This window comes from Phascolarctos cinereus, unplaced genomic scaffold, assembly GCF_003287225.1.
Source record: "Phascolarctos cinereus isolate Bilbo 61053 unplaced genomic scaffold, phaCin_HiC Scaffold_1;HRSCAF=81, whole genome shotgun sequence".
NCBI lineage: Eukaryota > Metazoa > Chordata > Mammalia > Diprotodontia > Phascolarctidae > Phascolarctos > Phascolarctos cinereus.
Window position 1 is genome coordinate 185,306,814 of NW_027555514.1, and position 26,105 is coordinate 185,332,918.

General features: G+C 41.4%; 1 protein-coding gene across 2 annotated transcripts in view; it reads right to left on the minus strand.

Moving 5' to 3' along the window:
- The window catches only part of VWF (von Willebrand factor), a 202,473-nt gene that overhangs the window by 124,143 nt on the left and 52,225 nt on the right, over nucleotides 1–26,105 (minus strand). For both annotated transcript variants that reach the window (XM_078155450.1, XM_020994141.2), the window contains exons 7-13: nucleotides 21,519–21,735; nucleotides 16,523–16,645; nucleotides 15,486–15,597; nucleotides 14,004–14,050; nucleotides 4,158–4,294; nucleotides 2,759–2,897; nucleotides 1,401–1,501 (exon numbers count right to left, since the gene is read on the minus strand). In XM_078155450.1, the coding sequence (XP_078011576.1) occupies nucleotides 1,401–1,501; nucleotides 2,759–2,897; nucleotides 4,158–4,294; nucleotides 14,004–14,050; nucleotides 15,486–15,597; nucleotides 16,523–16,645; nucleotides 21,519–21,735 (876 nt within the window). The remainder of the gene's footprint in view (nucleotides 1–1,400; nucleotides 1,502–2,758; nucleotides 2,898–4,157; nucleotides 4,295–14,003; nucleotides 14,051–15,485; nucleotides 15,598–16,522; nucleotides 16,646–21,518; nucleotides 21,736–26,105) is intronic.

Below are 26,105 nucleotides of genomic sequence, written 5' to 3' on the forward strand. Positions count from 1 at the left end.
ACAAAAAAGCAAACTCTTCAGAAGTGAATAGTGGTATATAATGAAGAAGTGCTGGATCTAGATTCCTGTCACTAACACTATGTGACTCTGGGCAAGTCACTTAAAGTCTCTGAGTTTCATTGCCTATACACTATTTATTTTAAAAATCGGGAGAAAAAAAATAGATCAGGTAACTTTTGCAATTTTACCTAGGGGGAAAATTCTTAGCCAGATCTCTTGGGCATAGAGATGATCACAAAAGATAATTTTGATCACATGAAATTGAAAGGGGCATCTATGTTAAATAATAATAATAATAATAATAAAATTTTTGAATTTAATGTAACAAGAAAAAGAAAGGAAATTATTGAGGGAAAAATCTTCACATTGAGTATCTCTGATGCACAAATATATAAGGGAAAGAGCAATTGCTCAATGACTAAGTAGCCAAGGGAGATGAGCAAGCAATTCTTGAAAAATTGCAGCCTATTAGCAATAAAATATGAAAGATTGCTCCAACTCCCTAACAATAAGAGAAATGCAAATCAAAAATAACTGAGGTGTCACATCATATTCACCCAACTGACAAAGATGAAGAAAAATAATAAATGGGAGAGGGGCTATGGAAAGGCAGGCACATTAATACACTGTTGGTGGAGCTAGGAAATGGTCTAACCATTCAGGAAAGCTAGGAATTATGCTAAGAAATGTCTGCATTCTTTGACTCAGAATTTCTACTGTTGAGCCTGTATCTCAAGGATGTCAAAGAGAAAAGAGAAAGGTCCCACATTCAGCAAAACATTCATAAGAGCACTTTTTGTGTTAGATACCCATAGACTAGAGTATGGCAAAACAAATTGTGATTTATGGTTCTAATAGAACATTTTTTATTGTTGAATCATTTCAGTCATGTCTGACTCTTTGTGACCTCACTTTGGGATTTTCTTGGCAAAGATAGTAGAGTAGTTTGCCATTTCCTTCTCCAGATCATTTTACAGAAAGGAAAACTGAGGTAAACAGGGTTAAGTGACTTGCCCAGGGTCACACAGCTAGTAAGTGTTTGAGGCCAGATTTGAACTCAGGAAGTTGAGTCTTCCTGACTCCCAGCACTCTATCCACTGTGCCCCCTAGCTGACCCCATGATAAAAGGTCACTCTATCCTTGGGGTTTATTCCCTTGGGATCCTCTGAATCCCTAAAGCCAAAGAATCCCAGTGGTTGAGTGGCAGTAGCCAGAAACCAAAAGCCAGATTACAGGGAACAAGAGAATTCTGTTGTTGACTCTGGGTGTGTAGAGGCTGAGTGTAGGAAATGAGATTCTTTCCCCACCACACAAAGTCATTCTTGCTTCTAGCATAAGGGACTTTTGTGAGGGACCCTGGCTGTGGGACATGAAGGCGGAGGCTCACAAAGGCGACTTGCCTTCACCAGCAGCTTTCCAGTCCCATCCCAGTCTATCTGCAGGTCCTCTCCATAGGTAAGGCGCACCGAAGCCATCACGGTCCGCTGGATCCTCAGGTCACCTAAAACAGAGTAGGCACCAGGATTTAGGCAAGGCAGTAGGGAAAAAAATGCAGGTGATGGCTCTAACAATGAAAAACTGCATGGGATATAGGGGAGGTTGAGCATCCTAGGAAGGAAGCCAAAGTGAGCATGGACTTCGAGGGAACACGAGGAGGAAAATGTCTGCATTCCCACATCTTGCACTGTCTCTCTACTGCCACCAGAGGGTGACAGAGGCCACTATTAAGATGGACCTGCAGGAAGAGGGGCTTGCGATAGAATACTCATTTTACCTATAATTTGGAATAAAAATTAGACCTGTGATTTCATTGGTTAAAGGGAACACCCAGGTGAAGAATCTTCCTCTACCAGGACAGGTTCTGCATCATTTTTTTTTTCAATCTATAGTTTTTTATGTTGACCAGGGCTCTGAGAGGTCATTTATTTGCCTGGGGGTCACACAGCCAGTAAATGTTGGACTTGGACTCAGGTCTTACTGTCTCAGAGGCCAACTCTATCTAGTACACCATACTAACATTTTTATTTATTTATTTATTTGTATTTTTAGGCAATTGGGGTTAAGTGATTTACAATTTTAAAAAGTCCTTTCATATGAGCTTCAAAACAGCCGTATGAGATGGCAACTTAGTAGGTTTTATCCCATTGGGTTCTATGCCCCATTTTACAGATGACAAACTGATTAAGTGATTTGCCTAATGTCATAAGGCTAGTAAAGGACAAAATGAAGACTAGAATCAGGTCTTCGAAAAGCTAGTCTTCTTTTCTCCTAGGCAACTACAGGGCAAAGTGGCTGGAATGCTGGATCTGCAGTCTGGAAGATCTGAGTTCAAATCCAGCCTCATATACTTACTAGTAGTAGTATCCTGGATGAGTCACTCAATCTCTATCTACCTCAGTTTTCTCAACTTCAAAATGCAGATAATAACAGCACCTACTTCCCAGGGATGTTGTGAGGATCAAATGAGATGATATTTATAAAAGTGGGGGGAAAAGCCTGGAACACAGTAGGCACTTAATAAATGTGCATTTCCCTCCCCTCACCATACCACACTAACATTAAATGTAAGGGCTTTCCTAGAATGGATAGAGAGTCCATGAAGGTGGAATTAGTTTGGGAAGAGTTCATGCAGCTTTGAAGAAATAAATCTCATGTATGAGACAGAACAGGTAAGAATATGGGAAGAAGTGAGCTATTTGGGCTGGGGAAAGAGAAAGGAAAATACTAACCCCTTCCTTGAGATACAAGAGATATTTACCTTGTATGAGGGGCATCTGAATGTCCTGCCCATCCACTGAGACCATACCCCCATGTTTTAACTTCACAATGCTGTTGTGCAGATGGAGGAGCCGGAGGGTTACAGAGCGGGTACAAACAGCATCTGGGTCGTTGGCACACTGTAGAGAGCGAGACAGAGAGAGAGAGAGAGAGAGAGAGAGAGATGCATGACAAGGTTTTTATATACATACATGTGCATGTATGTATGTGTGTATATGTAAAGAGAGGCATGACAAAGTCATATATATTATATAAATATATAAATGTATTTATATTAAAATACCCACCCCATCCCACTATTCCTAAAACTGTCCCCACTCAGAACAGGAATTTCTCAACTCCTAGAGATCCTAGCCCGACTTATCACCCAATTCTCCTCCCCCTCCCCTGCCACCATTTTTTGGGTCCAACGTCCACCATTGCTAGGGATTTTTATAGATGTGATTAAACTCTCATAATCCTCTTTGACCTTAGTTTGTTATGGAAAAGAGAAGAGACTATGAATCCCAGGAAGAGGCTAGTATACAACCATTTAGAGCCTCTGATTGTGACCTAATTGATCTGCCCTGCTTAGAGATGGGACAAACTAGGGTGACTTCTTCAAGTCCCTTCCAGTAAAGATAACAGGAATGGAGTTTAGGCTAAACAAGAAGCTCAATGAAATTGTGGAGTCTCAGACCTCAAAAACACTTTGGAGATCACCTAGCTTAACCTATACCTAAGACAGGGGGTTTGATTTGATGATCTCTAAACACCGAACTTTTCTGAAAATCATGATTCATGATTGCGAAAATGATGAAAAACTCACGATTTCCTAAAGCAACCCTTTCCACTTGCAAATACTTCTAATTGCTAGAGGTTATTCTTTAAATCAAGCCAAAGTTTACATCCTTGTTATTTCCACACACTGGTCCTAGTGATTCCCTTTGGGCCAAAGTCATCCATCTTCCATGATCCTTCAATTCTTTGAAGACAGTTTTCACATTCACAGTAAGTCTTCTCTTTTATGGGCTAATCATCTCTAGTTCCTTCAACCAATCACCTTAAGGCATGGTTTTGTGTCTCTTCACCATGCCAGTCACCACCCTTTGGACTCATTATTGTTTGTCCTTGTCTTCCACAAAATGCGATCCCTAAAACTAAATATATTAACCCAGATGGAATCAGGCTGGCTACAGTCTTACTCTAGTACGATGAGACAGTAATTTCACTTGTCCTAGGTGCTAGTTGTCTAATGAATACAAAATAAAATAGGTGGAAAAGAGATGTGTTTCTGTCATATAAATAAAGTCCCTTTGTGCTCCCACCTCCCTACAGGGAGTTTCACTGGGAGCTACCTCCTCCCCCCACCATTCATCTGGCCACAAACAGCCACTCACCTGGACAGTTTCTATGATGATGGAGAAGGTGTGATCCTGGCAGTCCCGAGCCAGTAAATACTGGCAGATCCCACTGAAGGTAAAGTACTTGTTGTCAAAGCTCTTGAAATGGGATTGGCCTGTTACCAGACATTCCCCTGGAGGAACACAGAGGAAAGGAGGAAGAGGAAGAAAAGAAGAATTCTGATGGCCATGTAAAATGTGGAAAGGCACAAGGTAATGTTAGTAGCAAATCAATTTTTCCACACTCTCAAGCATATTCCTTTCCTACACAGCCTGAGAAATCATCCTCAAATCTTTAAAGAGACTGAGGTAGACTCTTCTACTCATTCACTCATTAAACCTTTACAGAATGCTGCTATAAGCAGGACAGAGTACTAAGATGAATGAAACAAAGACTTTACAGTCTGGTAGGAGAGATAATCATTAGATCATAAGGATCAGAGGCATAGACCTCAGAGCTCATACAATCCAACCCCTTTATTTTACAGATGAAGAAACTGACATCTAAGGAAGTTCAATGACTTGCCCAAGATCACATAGGCAAATACCAGAGCAGGATTTGAAGCCAGATCCTCTAAGCAGCTACATAGTGCATTGGATAGAGTAGCCAGCTTGGAGTCAGGAAGACTCATCTATTCTGACCTCAAATACTCACTAGCTGTGTGACCCTGGACAAGTCAACTAATCCTGTTTCCTTACCTATAAAATGAGAGGAAGAAGGAAATGGCAAACCACTCCAGTATCTTTGCCAGGAAAACCCAAATGGAGTCACAAAGAGTCAGACATGACTAAAATGAGTGAACAACGGAAACGAAACCTTTGACCCCAGAGGAGCTAATGCTCTATTTGATGAGCCGATTATCATACACAAAATAAGTGTAATACGAGATAGATTGTGGTAAGTACGATAAGAAAGGAGTCATGATATAAAAAGATCACGAAATCTCGATCTTGGAACTGCCAGGGACCATGCATCCTTGCTTCACCCCAGCCATTTTCTATCCTGCTGCTGCTAATGCTCCACCTCCCAACTATGCCTCTGGAGGCATCCATGCCCAGGAGGAACTAAAACACTCAACTCTGAACGTCCCGGAGCCCTACATCCTCATGTTCACTCTCACCATCTTCTACCCTGCCACCATCCCCTTTCCCTTCACTCCCATTTTCTACCTCTTGCTCTGAGAATTATAACCAAATTAACATTACCATTGCCTCTGGATTTGGAGACACAATCTGGATTTCAAGGACATCAGGGATTTCACAAGAATAAAAAGGAATTTTCTAACCCTAATTCAGATAGTTGTCTATGGCCAAACATCTTGAGTTTGTACCACGAGTAAGTTCTTTAGAAGAAGTCATAAAATTTCTGCCTGGGGCATTCTGTGGCCTTTTGTTGGCTGCCTGGCTGGGTGTGGTGGCTCACAGCTCAAAGCTGCGCACTAAAACAGATGGCTGTATCATTCACTAGAAAGAGATTTTGTTGGTGTTGTTTCTGAGACATTTCTCAGTTGTGTCCAACTCTTCATGACTCCATTTGGGGTTTTCTTGGCAAAGATACTGGAGCGGTGTGCCATTTCCTTCTCCAGCTCATTTTACAGATGAGGAAACTAAGGCAAACAGGAATAAGTGACTCACCCAGGGTCACATAGCTAGTAAGTGTCTGAGACCAGATTTGAACGCAGGAAGATGAGTCTTCCTGACGCCAGGCCTGGCGCTCTACTATGCCACCTAGCTGCCTTTTATTAGTTGTTGGGTGACAGCAAAAAGTGGCAGATTGGTATGTTATCAGAGAGCAGCTCAGAGAAAATAATGCCCAGGGGAAAAAAAGCAATAGATAGAACCACAACAACATCAGGAGCAGGTATGGACCATCCTGCAGTTGTGCATGCGAATGGGTAGCTTCTGGGGTCCCTCTGAAATCCAGACTTAAATCCTAAGATCCTTGATTCTATACGAGTTATCCCAACCATGAATACACCCTGGACACACTGATCTCTATATCTGTGTACTTCTCACATGTAACTTGACCACTGTGGTTTCCTGGCATGTGCGCCCCTTCATGAATGTTCCCTGGCCACAGATATTACCTTTGTGGGAGCCCTGTTTTCCCTAACTATGCATTTTCTATATGTGTATGCCCTCCTCCCCTAATGGTGTGGTCATCTGAGAGAACATGCACCTGCTATGTGCACAGGGGGACTTTTCTTTGTCACTTTGTTATACTATTTCATAAATGTCCATAACTTTGAGCTAACATGCCCTCTAGTTGACTGATAAAAATAAACACATTAGTGAGAGCTTGTGAGCTATGGCTTGGGTTGGATGCTGACCCATAGAATGCTTCAAACATCAGGTAGCTTTCTAGGGGGTCCAGGTGCTACATTCATAAAGAGTGTTATTTTTAAATATCCTGAATTTCCCTGGGTTGTGATTTCTGTGCTAGGTTTGCAGGACTCAACTGAACCCATATTATAATTTCTGAATAAGGCAGAAAGGTGAGTATAGCAAAGTACATCACCAATGATCTGTAGTAGTTCTTAAAACTCCAAAGGAGAGTTCAGTACCCTCTACTTTCACAAACTCCCCTATGAGATGATTCTCAGAGCAACCTCACAATTCCCTTCTTCCCGGTATCCTGTTCATATGCCCCAGCTGCCTTCCTACAGTTCCAGCCCCATGACTGCATCCTGGACCAATGAAGTACTAGGAACACCATCTGGCCATGATCTCATCACCGGTGCCTGGGAAGTACCGACATCAGCAACCCAAATCCCCAGCTCAGGCTGACACTGTCTGTGGGTTAAGAACTAAACCCTTTCCCCACCCCAAAATACTCCCCTAGGCCTACTCTCTTACCTTACTCTCTCTGCCCCAACCCTCTGGCTCCCTAGGATTAATTAGTTTGCTGCCTGCCAGACATACCATGTTCTAGGGGGCATTTGTCCAGATTGGGGTCTCTGCCAACATCTCCAATGCTCCCTACCCCTCCCTTTTGCTCAGGGCACCCCCTGCTCTAGTGTCTGAGGCAACTGCCCACAATAGATGCATTGAGGCCTAAAGAGCAGCCTGGAACTCTTCCCAATTTCCCTTTGTAGTGTTTCTTCTGTCTGTCCTTATCTTTGTCTCTATAGTCGTTCACTTTAAAGAAAAATTAAAATCTGTGTACAGATTCCTTTTTCTCTAAAATTAATAAGATACATATTTATTAGTGTATACATACACACACACACACACACACACAACATATGTGTGTATAGTAATGTGAGTAAAGTGTAAGTATATACACACACATATATATGGACTATACCATTTCCAAAAAAGAAATGCCTTGAGCACTGAGATTTAGGGATTGAAAACAACAGACTAGGTCTAAGGCCTGGGGTCCCTTTAAGAGACAGTCCTATAACCAGAAACATCCTGGCTTTTGTCCAGGGGCTAACAATAGGCTCTGTCAGACAGCCAGGGAGTCACCAAGGGCAACAGGGGAGATTCCATCTATCCTTCTGTTTAAAGCTGGACTCTCTTTAATGAATCTAGGCTGGAGCCTCTCTCTTTGGGGCTCCATAGGCCTGTTAGTTTCCCTGGTTGGAACCTTCCCATACCCAAATACAGTCAAGGTATTCATCAGGTGTAAAAGTTAAAAGCAGATGGCCCAGGAGACCTTAAGAAATGAGCAACTCTTTTGTAGGTCTAGAAACTGGCAGAACTGTCCCTCAGATAGCTAAAGAAAAGAACCTATTGTCTATACTTCCAAAGCTTCTGCCTAATATTTTTTAGGAAGGAGGGAAAGGAAAGGATACTCGAGTTTCTTCTGTGAGCAGCAGTCCCAGAAGTCCTGATAAGAGTTTAGCTACTAAGATCCATGCCACAGGGTGTATGAGAAGACACGTAGCTTCCACCCTCCTAGAGCAATACTGCCTCAGGTGCTCCCCCCTCTCCCAAAGCTACTGTTAGGAAAAGGAGGCGAGAGAAAGGAAGAAGAGGAGTGAGATGGTGAGGGAAGGCTGGGAGATCATTATCACCATGGACTCTGGTGAAGGCCTTGCTTGTAGAAATGAAGGGAATACACAAGGGCAGAGTGAAGAAATAGAAGAAGGGGGGAAAGTCTCAGGCTGGCCGAAAAGAAGGCTGGAAGTTGAATCTGGTGATGTGACTAGAAAAGCTTCCAGAAGACGGAAAGCCTTAGGAAACCAGTAATACCCTAGACATACAAACAAGCGATTCCTGTCAAATACTTTGGCCCCTTTGCAATAAAATGGGTGGGAATTCCTCCCCAGTCCTTCTCCTTCTTCTGGGTATGGTTCTTATCTCGAGAAGAAATTAGTCCTCTTTCCCCTTAATGTTGCCCAGGAAAAGAGAGGTCATTAGAAGACTTAGAAATCCCCGAAAGTAAGATGGGCCTAGAGATGCTATCTGATGACCTGAGCCAGTTTCCTTTCCAGACACTTGCAATTTAGGGATCCTAGTGCTAAGAAGAAGCAGAATCTAAATATTATGTTTAGCTTATCTCATTCAAACAATCCGTGGAAGAAGCTGGAACTGCAGGAAACCAGAGAACCCCTGACAATTGAGGTGTTGTGTCGAAATCTATCACTGACTGCCGCCCTCGGTTCCACCACAGATCAGGATCAGTTATTTTAATGGCAGAGATTCTGCCCGGCCAACTCCCATCCTCTTCCCAAACAGGCAGTTGCACAGGCACCCCTAAGGCAGCTGAGGAGCCTGGGGGAATGAAGGGAAGGGTCGTAGAGAATCATCCCCCAGTGATCCTGGGCACACCAACCAATCTGATGAATAAAAATATGCCAGGAGGGGGGAAAAGATTCTCACCTGCTGGATGAAAGCTTCTCGTTTCTACAGTATCTTAAGGTTTATGAAGTGTTTTCAGAATTATCCTTTGAGGAAGGTGGTGTTGGTATTTTTACCCCCATTTTAGAGATGATAAAACCAAGAGGTGAAGTGTTTTGCCTAAATAAATTCATAGAACTAGTACTTAGCATAACTGGGATGTAAAGACCCTCCCTCGGACTCTAAGTCCAGGACTCTCTTTATTAGGCCATGATGATAGCAAGAGCTCTCTGAGTTCAAATCCCAGCTCTGTCATTTACCAACTGTGTGGCCACAGACAAATCACTTATTCTCTCTGGGTCTTTCTCATACATAAAATTAGTAGTAGTAGTAGTAGTAGTAGTAGTAGTAGTAGTAGTAGTAGTAGTAGTAGTAGTAGTAGTAGTAGTAGTAGTAATAGTAGTAATAGTAGTAGTAGTGATAGTGATAGTAGTAGTGATAGTGATAGTAGTAGTGATAGTGATAGTAGTAGCGGCAGTAGTAGTGGCAGTAGTAGTAGTAGTAGTAGTATTGGTAGTGGCAGTGGTGGTGACAGTGGCAGTAGCAGTAGCAGTGGCAGTAGCAGTAGCAGTGGCAGTAGTAGTAGTAGTAGTAGTAGTAGTAGTAGTAGTAGTAATAGTAGTAGTAGTGATAGTGATAGTAGTAGTGATAGTGATAGTAGTAGTGATAGTGATAGTAGTAGCGGCAGTAGTAGTGGCAGTAGCAGTAGTAGTAGTAGTAGTAGTAGTAGTAGTAGTAGTAGTAGTAGTAGTAGTAGTATATACCTAACATTTATGTAGCACTTACTATGTTCCAGGCATTATGCTAAGCGCTGTACAATTATCTCATTTGATCCTAAGAACCCTGAGAGTAATTGTCCCTATGTTTTGTTGTTATTATTCAGTCATTTTCAGATGTGCCCAAATCTTCACAACCCCATTTGGGGTTTTCTCAGCAAAGATACTGGAGTGGTTTGCCATTTCCTTCTCCAGCTTATTTTACAGATGAGGAAACTGAGGCAAACAGGGGCTAAATGACTTTTCCAGGATCACAGAGCTAATAAGATCTGTGGCTGGATTTGAGCTCAGTTCTCCCTGCCTCCAGGCCCAGTTCTCTATCCATTATGCCAATAATACCACACCTTTCTAGTTCTCTTTAATTTTAATGCCTTCTCTCTGAGCTTACCCCAATTTATCCTTGTTTGTACATAACTGTTACATGTTGTTGTCTACCCCCATTAGACCATGGGGTGCTTAAGAGCAGGTGGGTCTGTTGCCTTTCTTTGTCTCCCAGTGCTTAGCACAGTGCCTGGATCATAGGACGCCCTTAATAAATGCCAGTTGGCCGACTGGCTGATTAAATTACATGACTAAATTTCATGATTAAGAGGAAAACATTTGCAAGATGTGTAGCATCATAGAAAAGTGAGGTTTTTGTTCTGAGCATACACATTTAAGGCCCCTGTTTTTTTGTTCCTAAGTCTCCAATTGAGCACTCACTTATTTGAGCTAATTTAGTTTTTGTCCAAACCATCCAATCCTATTGTTTTCCATATAATCCAACTAAGAAAATATCAGTGTCTGCTCTCACAAATTTACTTACCTCCCTATGACAGACATTATTGCAAAACAAACACAAAGAACTAAAAGATGGGAGGATTCTAAAGCACCTTATTGGGCCTTTTACCTCATTTCTTTAAGGATTACCCTGATAATATTTAGATGCCAAGAGTATATGAATATATGAAGATGTTCATAGCTGTCAGCAAGCCTACATGTATAGATGTTTTCATCAGAAAAAAACATCTGGGGTCAGCTAGGTGGTGCAGTGAATAGAGCACAAGCCCTGAAGTCAGGAGGCCCTGAGTTCAAATCTGGCCTCAAACCAAACACTTGAAACTTACTAGCTGCGTGACCCTGGGCAAGTCACTTAACCCCAACTGCCTAAAAGAGAGAGAGAGAGAGAGAGAGAGAGAGAGAGAGAGAGAGAGAGAGAGAGAAATCAATCTATTCATTTAAAAAAATAATGATGGCATTGGCTTAAGGGAACATGATCACTAAATCTGAAAAATCAGAAAGAACTAAGATGGATTTTGGGCAGCTAGATGGTACAGTGAATGGAGTGCCAAGCCTGAAGTTAGGAAGACCTGAGTTCAAATCTGACCTCAGACACTTACTAGCTGTGTAAGACCCTGGGCAAGTCACTTCACCCTGTACCTCAGTTTCCACATCTGTAAAATGAGCTGGAGAAAGAGATGGCAAACCACTCCAGTATCTTTGCCAAGAAAACCCCCAATGGGGTCATGAAGAGTCAGACACAAGTGAATAACAGCAAAGATGAATTACATATGCAGTCAGGTGATAAGAAACTACAGTCTGAAATACCTTGGAACTTAAGCTATTACATTTTGAAGAAGTCCTAAAGAAATAAATTTTGTTCTGGAATTCAGAGACATGGTTCAGAGGCAATGTAGTCAGCTAGAAGAACTGAGAGCTGGGATATGTCGATATGTTTGATATGTTTGAGTCCTGGGATGTGTTTGAGTCCTGACACCACCACTAACTTGGCAGAGTTCTACCTTTAGCCTGGCTTCTACAAGGTCCTTGATAAAGGTGACACTTCTCTGTGCCTCGGTTTACTCATTTCTAGTTCAAAATCTACAATCCTATTATCCTATGAGTGTTTCAGGTCCCTTTTATTTTAAGTGCTATAATTCTAAGTTTGGCTATCCAATTTCTGGAAATGCTGCTAGGATTAGATAGAATTTGAATCACATATAATTAAAGGGAGATGTTAGAACACATTGGAAATTGCTCTGGAAAAAAAAAAAAGGGAGTAACAACTTCGCCTAGAGGGCTCCCCTCTGTACTAGGAAAAGTGTGAGAGTTTTGAGACGAATACCCAGCATTCCCTCCCTGAATTTTACAGAGCTCTGGCTGAACCCAAACTCTGATAGTCTTTTCAGGGCTTCTCCCACCAGTTTCCACTGTCCTTGTTACATTCTCTTCCTTTCCCTTCTGCCATTGACTCCAAGCTCTTTTTCCTAATTCTAACACTTAAAGTAATAAAATAAAAAGCTTAAAAATTGATGTGACCCATCAATTTATTTCTCTGAGATAGTTTCCTTCTCTGTAAAACTGGGATGGTGTTTGCACTGCTTACCTTACTGAATTGCTGTGTGGAAAGCTATTTATAAACCTTAAAGCACAATATAAATATACACTGATATTGCTATTATCAGTCCTGTTATATCTAGGTGTATGAATTTCTCTTAGTATTGCCCACATCAAATGCAATTAAGTTAATTCAGGGACACTAGAAAGCCCCCAAGGCAGCTAGCAGGGCAGTGGATATAGTGACTAGCCTGGAGTCAGGAAGACTCATCTTTGTGAGTTCAAATCTGGCCAAGTCTAGCTGGCCAAGTCACTTAACCCTATTTGCCTCAGTTCCTCACCTATAAAAATGAGAGGGAGAAGGAAATGGCAAACCACTCCAGTATCTTTGCCAAGAAAACCCCAAATGGGGTCATGAAGAGTCAGAAAGCCCCCAACTATTCCCATATGAAAAAACTTCTTTCATCTCTAAGCTGATGCTTGAAATTCTGCAGTTAGAGTTGTATTCTTTTGGCTTATGACTGTATCCCCTGTTAAAATACAAATCTCCCTGGGAGGGAGTAACTTATTAAGTCAAATTAATCATTCAAACTTTGGTGTGAATACATTTGCTAAATCCTTTCCAGAGGATATTTTTTTGGTCTGGGGATGAAGGAAGCTGGGAAGTACAAAAGGAGGCAAGGACTACATTCAAATCTTACCTGGCACAATTTTGCCCAAGACCAGATCTATTAACTTGCCCTTGCATGAAGACACCCTTGTACACCAAGCCAATTTCCCCTAGAGCACCACCACCTCTATCCCCTGTCCTTCCTCTCTCTAACACTTACATTAGAGTTTCTTTAGTTTTATACTCCCTCTATCAATCTTTTTTGCAACATATAGTCTTAGAGAGTTGCCTAGAAGGCCAACCGACAAGGTAAATGACTTGCGTAGGGTCACACAGCCATCTCAAGCCAGAGGCAGGACTCAAATCCAGGCCTCACTGACTTTGAAGTCAGCACTCTATTCACTACATCCTGTTGCCCACAATGTAACCATCACTAAAGTTAAGCTTTCCAAGTGGGATTGCTTGGTGCCATGGTTTCCAAAAGTTTTTAGCCATGGCTAGTTTTTCTGACTGGGTATTTAGCTGATTGTCCTGTCTACTTTAAGTATAAGATCCCACAAGGTCCCTCATCCCTCCAAGTCCAGCATGTATACTTTATAAAAATGCACTTCCTGTTGGCTCCATCAGCCCTGACTGTTACAAGTCCCTACAACTCCACCCAAAGTATTCCTCTAGGCAAACAAGCAATGGAAAAGACATCTAAGGTAAAAACCCAACTGTTTTCTCTTTCTTTTAATCCCTAAAGCACCACAGCTTTCTGAAAGGAGTCTATTTGTCCAATGGGATAAAACCCAAATTGAGTCTAATTGCATTTTCTCTTTTAACCTCTACAACACCACTCCTTTCCTTCTCTCTTCCCACCTCTTTCCTAGCTCCTAGAACATAAACACTCTATTAGCCCGGATGCCTTTTGCCTTGCTGGCTTCTAAAAGCTAAGTTACTGCAGTACCTAACCAGGAAAAAGAAGAGGTGTCTGTAGCTGTAACAAGCTGCTGTTTAGTCTTTTCTTTCAGTCATGTTCAACCCTTCATGACTCTGTTTGGGATTTTCTTGGCAAAGATACTGGGGTGGTTTGCCATTTCCTTCTCCAACTCATTTTACAAATGGGGAAACTGAGGCAAACATGGTTAAGTGACTTGCCCAGGGTCACACAGCTAATAAGTGTCTGAGGCCAGATTTGAACTCACAAAGACAAGTCTTTCTGACTCCACTGTGCCACCTAGCTGCTATAATAGGAGACAACTCTTTTCTCCAATTCAGAAAGAAATAGGCTTATAGGCATGTAAGACCTACCAGGGCAATCTTCATTACTACAGATCCACAGGCTATTCCGGCAAATGCTGTCAGGGAGAGAAGAAACACACACACATTGTAAGTACAAGAGTACATGGATGAATCCCAGCCTCATAGCTAATGCTTTACTCTTAACTCAAACTGCCATGATAAAGTACTAGAACATAAAGTCAGGAGAAGTTCTCCCACATAAGACTTTTCTTGATTCCCCTTGTCACCAACACCCCACCCTCCATGCCCACCCAAAATTACCTTGCATATATTTTGTATTTATGCATATGGGTTCATGTTGTTTCCCCAATAAATGTAAGCTCCTAAAAGGCAGGGAGAGATTCAATGCTGTCTTTTTGCAAGCAACCAGCTCAGTGCCTGGCATGTAACAAGCTCCTAATATAAAATACTTGTTGACTGACTGACAAAAATTGATTCATTGAGGAGCAGACACCAGAGGAAACATTAGGAGAAAGGAGCAAAGAGAGTGTAGGGCTTTAGAAAATCAAAGGAATCTTTGAAATACAGGGTGACCCAAAAGTTTTAGTATAGTTTTAATCTACTAAAACTTAAGAAGTCTTAGTATAATTTTAAGCTTTAAGACTTTTGGGATACCCTATATCATGAAGGGGGAAAACCTTGGGTTACAGGGCAGTACAAGGAAGAAAACATGGGGATGAAGGTCCCAGAAATATAGTTAAGTGCCAAACAACCCTTGGCAGGAGAAGAAGTTTAGGGATCTCTGATCTCTGATGATTCTGGAATTATCCCTATATCTTCCACCTGATTCACATGAAACAGTAATGGGGAAAGCCTCTCTTAAAGAGATTAGAGGGAGAAGCCAGGGAAATGAGGAACTCTCAGAACTATTGAGAGATGGGTGTCCCATCACAAATGCTAGGCAGCTCAGAAGAAGCTAATGGTCACCAGCTGAGGGCTACCCAGAAGCAAAAGGTAAAAATATATAGGCTTTCAAGAAGCGACGGAGTAAGGTGATGTGAGGGACTCTGCAGGGTGTGGCTAACTACAGACAGCTGTGAGTTTTCTTCCTGGATCCTGCTGTTTCCTATTTCTTTGCACAAGATTGGTCAGGAAAAGAACCATTCAGGTAAGATACTGACATGTCTCAGTTGACGCATTTTGTTTTTATTCTTTAAAGGCCTGAGATGAGAAGCCAAGCTTGCTGTTTACATATCAGCTTCCTTCCCAATTCCCCAGAGTGATGAGTTTACTCCATTTTAGCCTTAGGCTGGTCACTAGATCCCTTCTGCCTCCACATTTGTCCCCTACCCAATTCTTTCAATGCATTCTTACACCATCTAGAACCAAGTCCTCCTAACACAGTATGTTCATTCTTCCCTATCCTGTCCCCTACTCTGCCCTTTCTCTTGTCTTCCAAGTGCCATAGCACCTGTCCTGTCCTCATGCAGCTTCGACCCTCTAAAAGGCCCCATGTCCATCTTCACAGCTCATGCTCTTCCATCCACCTACCATGTGTTGCAGTCCTGGGAGATGGAGGAGCCAGGCGGATAGTGTTTCCCAGAATGCACACAGGAACATGCTGAGCTTTCCACACAAAGGCCATTGTCAAGTAGCTTCCCCTCTGGTTCAAGGACAAAACAGCAAAGTCTTACTGCTTAGATAATTACATTACACACTGTGCCATGTGTAATAATCTTCAAAAGCCTTAGAAGTTAAAGCTGTTAGGGACTCTAGATACCATCTAATCCAACCCAATCATTTTATAGGTGGGGAAACTGAGTCCCCAGGTAGGGCAAGTCAATTTTCCAAGGCAACACAGGGATTAAAGAGTAGAGTTCAGTTCTCAGTTTCCGAATCCAATGTTTTTATAGGGTCTTTCTAAGAAAGGTTCACAAAGCATACATGGTCTTGTTCATCCTTACATCATCATCTGAATCTAGAGGGAACAAGGACAATTATCCCTTCGAAGGAAAGATACTAAAGCATAAGGAGGCAAGGAGTCTTGTCCAAGGTTACACCAAAGTAGCAGTGACAAAGCTAGAGGTCCTAAGACCAAAGTCACTGACCACATACTAACAGTAGCTTAAAATGATACTTTTCCCCAAATCTAACAAAATGCTTTCTTATTGTCGACTGTCCTTATATCTGGGTCAAAGCTATTTTTCAGCTTAGTCAAAATGACTAGCTCCGGAACTATTTGGAAGAGTCTTTCCTCAAATGCCAGCCACGAGTTTCACTGCCTATTAGAAAAGACAAAAGAGTAAAACACAAACACATGCTCCCTACACAAAGTTACCTTTGGAGCCCGGACCATTCCCCCTTTGTTGTCTTAGACAGAAGCACTTTCATCTGCACCAACAACGGCAAAATTTAAAAGAAAGTACCAGCACTATCCTGATCACACTGTACAAAGGCTTTAAATAAAAAAGAAAAGGCCTCTGATTTCAGGCACAGGAGAACAAACACAAGTCGCCTTCATCTCATACCCCAGAACCCCTGCCAAGGGATCTGGTAAGTAAATAAAGTGATAAAAAAAAATGCATTACCAGGACAGCTGCAGCCATCGATGCATTGGTTCTGACATACTTCATTGATCTGTAGGCTCTGACAGGTTCTGGCACAAGGTGACACACACTCCTTATACTCCATGCCAGTGGGACATGCTGGCACTGAAAACAAAAATATTAAATTAGGATTATCGTACACAAAGCCTTTATATCAGTCTTGCCAGCCCCGGACTTTCCCCGATTATCTGTGGGACTACAAGGACAAATCAGAACTCAAGGCTCAACATTTCCCCCATGGTCACCCTGTCCTGGCTCAGCTCAGTTTTCCCATCTCTGTTGAGATATGCTTCTGGGGCTGCATGACCTTGGTTGTGTCCAAGATCATGGACCTCCCTCCCATAACCCCCTACAGAAGGTGTGAATTTCCCAAACAATTGCAAATTTTCCCTGACTGATATGGCCTTTGACCAGGCAGCAGCAGTGAGAATCATCAAGGTGTTACCACTTTGAATTCTATCATCACCAAGTTCACACACTTGAGTCAGCCTTTGGAACTGGCCCTTTAAAACGAGGTGGGAACTGGCCAGGAACAAATACAGAAGGAAATGGAGACCTGAAGAGAGTTTTAGAGAAAGATGTGATCTTTCTGAGGAAAAGAACACCATAAGCTCCAGAAGTACTCTAGAGACAGGGTATGGAGAATGAAGACACGTAGACATATAAGAAGAGATATACACACAGAAGGAGAAACTGAAAGAGAAGGGACACATAGACAGTGTTCCCTCTCTCCCCTACACATGCATTCAGCAAGAGAAGATATAGAGATGCCCAAAGGAGCTCAGCTATAGAGATTTTAGGCTGCCACTGGCCTCTAGGGAATGTACATCCATGTAGATTCTAGAGGGAAGCACATAGCAACGGTCATTGAAGGAGAGAGAGAGAGAGAGAGAGAGAGAGAGAGAGAGAGAGAGAGAGAGAGAGACAGAGACAGAGAGAGACAGAGAGAGACAGAGAGAACCATCTGCACTGAGAGGTAACTCAGACCCATCCCTTTCCCAATCACGTGGTTGAAAAAGAAGATGGACCCACCAGAAAGGAGGGTTGTTTAACATCCTGGAAAACAGACAATCCTTATACTCTTGGGATTTGAAATAACTCTTTTTAAACTTTTTCACTGTCAAGGGGACTCATGTGAGCCCATTCTATGCTGCTATTGAATAAATTAATCTATCTGATTGATGCCTTATTATCCTGACTGCTTAAAAGAGAGCTGAGGGCCCTTTTGGAGAGAGCTATAAACAAGTTTCTGATGTTCCTAGAAAAAACTTGGAGAGAGAGACCCCAAAATGAGCCAAAGTTTGATGTTCCAATGAAAGCCTTGGCTGAGGACGTGAAATATGAAGGTTTTTATTGAGAAATGCTCTCAAGGTAAACACAGCACATGATGCTAATGATTCACAGGTGACGTGTCCATTTCATTAGGTCCCCATGAAAGCTCATAAATATCTTTGACCTTTTACTGACTGGTCACTCTGTCCAATTAACCCATAAATCCTACTGCTGCTTGCTTCCTGTGCTGAACACCTTTTCCTCCATGTCTCCCATATTACATAAAATATTATGACCAAGTAATCTCTGACTAACTCCCAGTTGCAACTCTTTTGTCATAAACTGTCATTTGCTATAACTCAGTATTGCCACTAATATTTTTCTCACCTATTGGTTCCATTGAATCACTCCTTTTCCATAAAAACTCATTTTTTTTAAGAGTCTTCCCCTCCCAGATTGATTTTTTTAACTAGGTAAAAGAGGCCATTCTCAGCCTCATTTCTTACCTAGCCTTAATCACTGAATGGGTGTTGCCTCAGTCAAACTGAGACCTGTTAAAGACCCTATTAGCTTAAAAAGGCCAACATCTCACGCTGCATTGAGTCATCTCCAGTTGTCCTGATCTGCATCTGGCCACTGGACCCAGATGGCTCCAGAGGAGAAAGTGAGGCTGGTGATTTTGCACAGCCCTCACTTAAATCTAATTCACTTGCATGTCACAGCATCACCTCCCTGACGTCATTGGTCCTCTTCAAGAACAAAGGACAAACAAGAACAACCTTTTCTGTAAAAACTCATTAATGTCTCCCTAGAACCTACTATATTAGGGCTAGAAACCTACCTTTGGCTTAAAAGTTCTTAGTTTACATTGTCACTGAGCCCATTTATAAAGTATATGGTTGTGATTACATGGGCTCTACAGCCACTAAGTATATCACTTGTATAGGTCTACCCTCTCCTTCTCTATTCAGGCAAATCTCTCTTCCAATCTTTACACCTTCCCTTACACTGTTCACTTTAACCAGAATAAGCCCCAAGTATAGACCCATATGCTTGTGAGTCATGTCATGTTCAAGATTGTACTAGACCCATTGCCATTCTGGGTTGAAAAAGGCTTGATTTTAGAATGGCCCAGAAGTTCTTGGGGGGCCTTCAACCAAATCCAACCACCCCGGATTCTTTCCAAGTAAAGTGCTTATAATGTTCTCCATTATGTTTTGCCCAACCTTCAAAATTCCATCCATAATTCACCTTCTCCACAAAAACTTCTTTGATTAGAAATCCTGCCTGGTACTAATCATTCTCTGCATTCTATTTTTCTCTCCACTTTCATTTTGCCCAGCTGAAATTCATTACACTTAATGTTTATTTCTTCCAGTGGGACTATTCTCAAAGAATGTATTCTGTAAATCTGTCTCCTGTTTACCCCATTAAATTGCAAACTCCTCCCAGCTTAGGACCCTGCCTTCTTCCTCTCTATACCCACATGGCAAAAGTGCAGTGACCAAGATGACAGCTCATAGGTCAAGGGCTGGAAGATTCCAAAAAAACTGGTTAGTCTGATCTTCACATTTTACAGATGAGAAAACTGAGACCCAGAAAGGTTAAGTGAGAGAGACTTTTTTAAAGAAAGGTCTCACTAGTTATTTGGCTAATTATAGGTTAACTCCCACTGACTATAGTCAAGTAGGCAGCTCTTTCCTCATAGATATCTACTGTAGCCTGGGCCTAAGGTTAAATTTCAAGGCTGCTGAGGCTTGTGAGCTACTAGAGACATCAGTCATAGAAAAACAGAAACAGGATTTGAATCCAAGATCTCTGGCTCCAGAGTCAACGCTATTTCCAATATACTATGCTGCCTTGTGTTCCCTACTGGGAAATGTAACATATAACACTGCTTAGAACACCATTCCACCTCATCCAAATATACATTCTTTCTCCCCACTTTCAAAGAATTCCACCCACTTCAGGACTGAGGACAAGTCCAGCTCCTGAAAGTCATCATTTTCTCACCAATGGGCTATAGATTTTTAAAAAGGACCTTAATCACAAAGAGCAAAATGCATTGTATAACTATTTCTGTTCCTGTCCTCATCAGTTTACATACTAATTATGCTGCACTATATAGGTTTGTCTGCATTGATCGTGACCGTCTAAAAATATAAGCAGGTACCTTACCTGCTTTACGTTACTCTGCAAAATAGTGACCTTGGCTCCTTGTTCAAAAGGGCAGTTAACTTATTTTGCCATTTGATGGTTATGATGATTAGATTTTCAAGGAGTAAATTATAAGAACAGAAAATAGGATCTATAAGCAAAGATTAAAGGAATGGAGACTATTCCTCCCAGAGAATAAAAGCCTGTCTATAATGAAGACAGTGGACCTTAATGTGAGTCTTCAAGTCATTATGTGGACAGTTTTGACCTACTCCATCTTCCCCTCCACTAACGACAGTCAAGGCAGAAATAGAATGGAATTGCAATAAAAAGACATAGGTTAGACATGAAGAACTTCAACAAAATCCTACAACGGATTACTGAGGGAAGCTGTGAATGAATCCTAATAAGAGAAGCAATCTATGATGGAGGCAGCTGCATACATTTGGGGAGTGTGGGTGGCTTTTCACTCCTACAATTTCTACAAGTTCTGTGATTTGTGCTGCTGCCTCTGACAAATAGCAGAGCCAGGACTAGGAAGTGGGAGCAGAAGGTTGGCAGAGACCTCTTGGGAATTCTGGTTAGGAAGTTAGCAGTTTTTGTGGACTGATCTGAGATTTCATTTGTTTACATTGCTTGAGGACAGAGTGCCTCCTTAAGAGCTGGGTCTGTGTTTTTGCCTTTTTTTTAATCTCCATGACTGGCACATAGAAAGTACTTAATAATACTTGTTGACCAACTGATATGATACAAGGGAACAGATTCCCAGAGAGAATGCCAAGAGAATACTCAGAAAGAGCTATCTCACTAGAGTGGATGGCAAGTTACTACAATAGGAAGAAAGACCACAGGAAAGAAGGTATGTATCCAGGTGAGCATTTACACCTCAGAATTTGGCACTTCCAGAATGATTTCAGAAAAATCCAGAAAGACTCACATGCACTGATGCAAAGTGAAGTGAGAAGACCCAAGAGAACATTGTACACAGTAACAGAAATATTGCACAATGATCAACTGTGAATTACTTAGCTATTCTCAGCAATACAATGATCCAAGACAGTTCCAAAGGACTCATGATAAAAAATGCTCTCCACCTCCAAAGAACTGATGGAGTCTGAATGCAGATTGAAGCATACTATTTTTCACTTTTTTTTTTCATGTTTTTTTTTTGTCTGTGTCTTCCTTCACAACATGACTAATACAGAAACATGTTTTGCATGATTACACATGTATAACCTATATCAAATTGTTTACCATCTCAGGAAGGGGAAAGAGGAGAGAAAGAGGGAGAGAATTTGGAACTCAATTTTTTTAAATGAATGTTTAATAGTTTTACATGTAATTGGGAAAAATAAAATATTTTTAAAATAATTTGGCACATCTATAAATCAGAACTTGACTTATTGTTTTTTGACTTAAGAAAGTGATAGAGAAGATATTAATAATGTAAGTTAAACTTTAAAGAATGTCCTGTGAATATAATCCCTCCAAGAGAGCTGGTTGTTAAACATTTCCCAACATACCATGTAATGTATCCCACTTGACTTACAGCATTTGCTATCACGAGTCCAATCATTCAACACTATTCCCTGCTGGGCACAATTGCGGGCATATTCCAAGAAGACTGAGCAGGCACATCCTTGTTCTTGGGCACAGTGGCATATGTCTTTTTCACAAAGGGCAATAAAAGGTTCAGGATCTACCAGGGGATGGCATTGGGCAAACACAGAAGAACTTTTCAAGGTCTGGCATTGTTCTCGCAAATCCTAGAGAAACAAGATTATGGGATTAATGTTTACAGACTCCTGGTCTCTCAGAAGTGCAACTCATCCAGTGGTAGACAGACCATTACTGAACAAGCAGCCCATTACACATTTGAACAGCCCTAATTATAAGTTTTTCTGTATACTAAACCAAATTCTCCCTAATTTCTGCCTTTTTGTCTGCTGCAAAGCTGATAAACATGAGACAGTGAGTGATGAAGGGGGTTGCCAAAATGAATCCTCTCCCTCCCACCTCACATCTCCTTTTGGTTTAGCTGGTAGGTTTGTCCCTGGGATTATTTGGCTAATTATAGGTTAACTCCCATTGCATACAGTCAAGCAGGTAGCTCTTTCCTCATACACATCTACTGTGGCCTGGGTCTAAGGTTAAATTTCAAGGCTGCTGAGGCTTGTGAGCTACTAGAGATATCAGTCTTAGAAAAACAGTAGCCCTATTAATGAATTTTATTGCATTATTAAATGTTAACAGAGGTTATCACATAACAGACAACTAATTGTACGATTAGGTATTAGCTACAAGGACATTGTCTAGAAATTGCTGAAATACATAATGTTTATTCAACAAACATTAAGCTCCTGATGTATGCAGAACATTGTACTTTCTACTGGGAGAGATACCCAGTTTAAAGCAAAATCACTACTTCAGGGAGGTCATAGCCTGGGAGAGGGATAAAGTACCTGAATAAACAAATATAATATAGATTGTTACACGATACATACATCATGAATTGAAAACAAAGCTGTAGGTAAAGTCAGCTGTTTTTATAGAGAGTTCTCAAGTGAGGAAATGCCTCCTGCTAATGCACATCACTAACTGTTCTGCAAGGTATAGTCTTAAACTGTTGATGTTTAATTATCCACTCATGCATTGCTTATGCAATATTAATAATTTGCATAAGGGAAGTGGTCCATATATACTCAGCTTATTAGTCCCTGTGAATCCAGAAGAACTAAGAGTTACATAAAAATAGGCCAGGCCAGCAGCCCCAACTTGTCATTATAGAAAAAGCTCTGTATTCAAACCCTACCTCTGCCACTTACTAGCTGAGCCTTCAGTTCCCTCATCTATAAAATGAAGGGGTTGGACCAGAGGTTCTCTAAGGTGCCTTTCAATACATTGGTCATGTCCCATCCCAATCTCCCTCTTCTCAGATGCTACCTTGAGCCACAGGACAATATTTCCCAGTCATCCTCTTAGGTCACTTATGCTTTTGCTTACTATACTTAGAAATTCAGCCAAGTAGTCTGACATTGAGACTCTGTACAACCGGCTGTTTGAGGGAGTCACACCTTGGTCCCACCACCACCTCCTGAGACACTCAGCAACACTATCACCTTCTGCAGAACAGCCCCCGGAGAACCAAAACCTAACTAGAGAACAAAATATTCACCCACTAAAATCCGAGGGAGCTAGGAAAAGCAAGAGGGAAAAGTAGGTGAGGGTAAATCTATCTCCTAGGGTAGAAAAGCAGAGAGATACAAATTAATGAGGAAGACACAAAGTAGTTATTTCTCAGGGATAGAAATCTTTAATATTTTTTGGATCTAAATAAATGTTCTTTGCTTTTCAAAAAAAAGTGCCTTCCTCAATTCTCAAAAAAAAAAGTCTAATTTAAGAGTCTAATTCATTCAGGTATAGCTTTTTGATAGCCTGTTGTGGCCATTATCCCTACTGTTTGGCAAAAAGCTGTACAGATATTTTCAAATAATGCATAAGGAATCCAATGGGGAGCCCACTGTGAACCAAGATCCATGCTATTATAGGCTGAGTACCCTGGACCTCTGCTTACCTGGTGCCAAAGAGGTGAAACTGGGTATACAAGGTATACACTTACATGTCCACGTATCCATATGCTTTTGATCACCTTCTTTTGAAAGTTAATATCTCTCTAACTTATTTTAGTGTACTAGATTAAAATTAGTGGAAATACAAGGATTTTTAATACCTATGGCATCCTGAATACATAAAAATAAGATTAATATGGATTATGTTATACTGCAACGGGAAAAAAATATGTACCCAATTTAAGATTTGGTTAGCTCAGGTTTTCTAAGACCAAGGAAGACTCAAAAAAAAATTCTTTAATTGGCAAGCCATCCTGGAGGATGGAAAATCCTTGGTCTAGATGGTTTACAGGCATTCTACAAATCAGAGCTCTGTTTGTTTTAGGTTTCCAGTGGTCCCTCCCCACAAAGAAGGAACTTCTGCCCAAGTTTTTAGGTGCCGAATAGGGGAGGTAGAAAGGCAGGAGTTGAGACACGAGCAGACGAGCATGCAGACCAGATAGTGAGCGGAAAGAAGACAGGCATGTGACAGGAATCTACTGGAGCTAAGAGCAGAGTGAATGAGCAGTTGTGGCAATTGGTGAGAGTCAACTCTACTCATCAACAGCTCCTTTCTTTCCCCTGTTTTTCCCAGAGCACAAGGCTGGGAAATTTTCCACCCACACTTTAAATCTCAAGCTCTTTTTTCCAACAACTACCATCCTACCTGGTGAAAATAGGTTGGAAGAAGGGAGGAAAGTGTAGCTGTAAGCCTCACTGCAGTCTTCTATAACTTGTTTGACTGTCTGCATTTCTATGTTACTTGATACTGCTATTAAGCTAAATGGCCATTAACTGTGACTTTTCTAAGCCTGCAAATTTATAGTTTGAGATTGAGAGAAGAAAATCCCTTGGGAGAAGAGACTTCCCTGGTTTTAGTCCAAAATTGAGGTAAGCCATTTAATAAGACAGTTTGTGACTTTGGAAATTTACTGAGATGTTCTAAAGCATACCCACTAGACTGCAACCCAGAGAAAGAATTAATAAGGAATTGAGCCAGTAGTAGAGGGGTAGGGGTTGGTATGGCTGTCTTTAACCGTACTCTATATCACACACCTACACTCCACATAGCTACATTTCTTTTCAGAAAGATTGTGAAGAATGGTTCTATGATTCTGGGTTGGGGGTGGGTGGGGGATAGTGTTGTATATACCGCTTGCCTAATTAAGAAATGACTACCATAATAAGCAATGGTGCCAGATTCCAGTCTACCCCACAAAGTTGAAAATAGACTCTAGACAGGTATTAGTGGGGCTCAATTAGTTGTCCAGTGTTCAAATGTATGACATTTGAATTTGTAAGCACATATAAACACTTAGAGAACTGCCGGTCTAGTCCCTATCTCCCATTCTATATAACCTATAATATATATATATATATATGAGGTACACAGAACTTTGGGTTTGAAGACCAAAGATTTAAGTTCAAATGTTGGCTCTGCTACTTAGTACCTGTGTGACCCTGAGCAGGTCTGGTCTTCAGTTCCTTATGAAAGGAAACTTTCCAGGCAACTCCCCATTTTCCATCAGTGGCTCTGCTTGGTTTTGACTCCACAAAACAACTTCCTTCTTGGTGCCCCACCTTCCCCTTTTCAGCTTCCTTTTGTATATTGTCTTCCCCATTAGATTGCAAGCTCCTTGGGGGCAGGGACCATTTTTTCATTTTTTTCTTATTTGTATCCACAGCACTTAGCACTGTGGCTGGCACATAGCAGGCATTGAATACATATTTATTGAATTGAATTAAGAGGGTTGGATAAAATGACCCCTAAGAGCAATTCCAACTATAAATTTTATGATTCTATAATTGAATGATGCTAATAGGGAGAGTAAGGTTCTCTTTGAAATGTAGCCCAAGGACCTTCCATCCTAGAATAGAACCATTACAAAAGGTTAGTTTGATCATGCTCAAACATAGCAGGGTTTCTCTGGTCCAGAAGAGTGGATTCCCAATCCATTTAAGGAGGGTTTGCTTAACTTAAATATGAGTCAAAATAACAAGCCTGAGCAGTTTTCCATGTCACTACTTCATACCACAACCAGGAAGCTAGGAGAGGGCATGACCTCTGCCCAGATCTAGACTACATGGAGGCCATTAGTCTCTGACTAGCTAAGATTTATTTGATCTACTCTTTGTCCCACTTTCTCCAGTAGGAATTGTTCATATTCAAACTCTTGAAGCAAAAAGTAAAGCTGCAGAGTAAGAATACAAAATTTGAAGTCATGTGGCCTCAGTCTGAATCCATGCTCTGCCACTCACAACCTGTATGAGCCTGGACAAGTCTTCTGACTTCTCTGTGCCTCAATTTCCCCTTATGTAAAATGAGGGAGTTAGACTAGATGATCTCTGAGGTCTCTTCCAGCTCTAGACCCATGATCCTATAACCCTCACGTTCTATGTGCTGAGTGGAAGGGGGAGAGGACAAGGAGAGATTTTTTTGTTCCTGAGGTCATTGCTGCAAATCACTACCAACCAGATAGTTATAGCCCAACCAGGAAGTTAGCTCTGCCAACCTCCTACTTATCTCA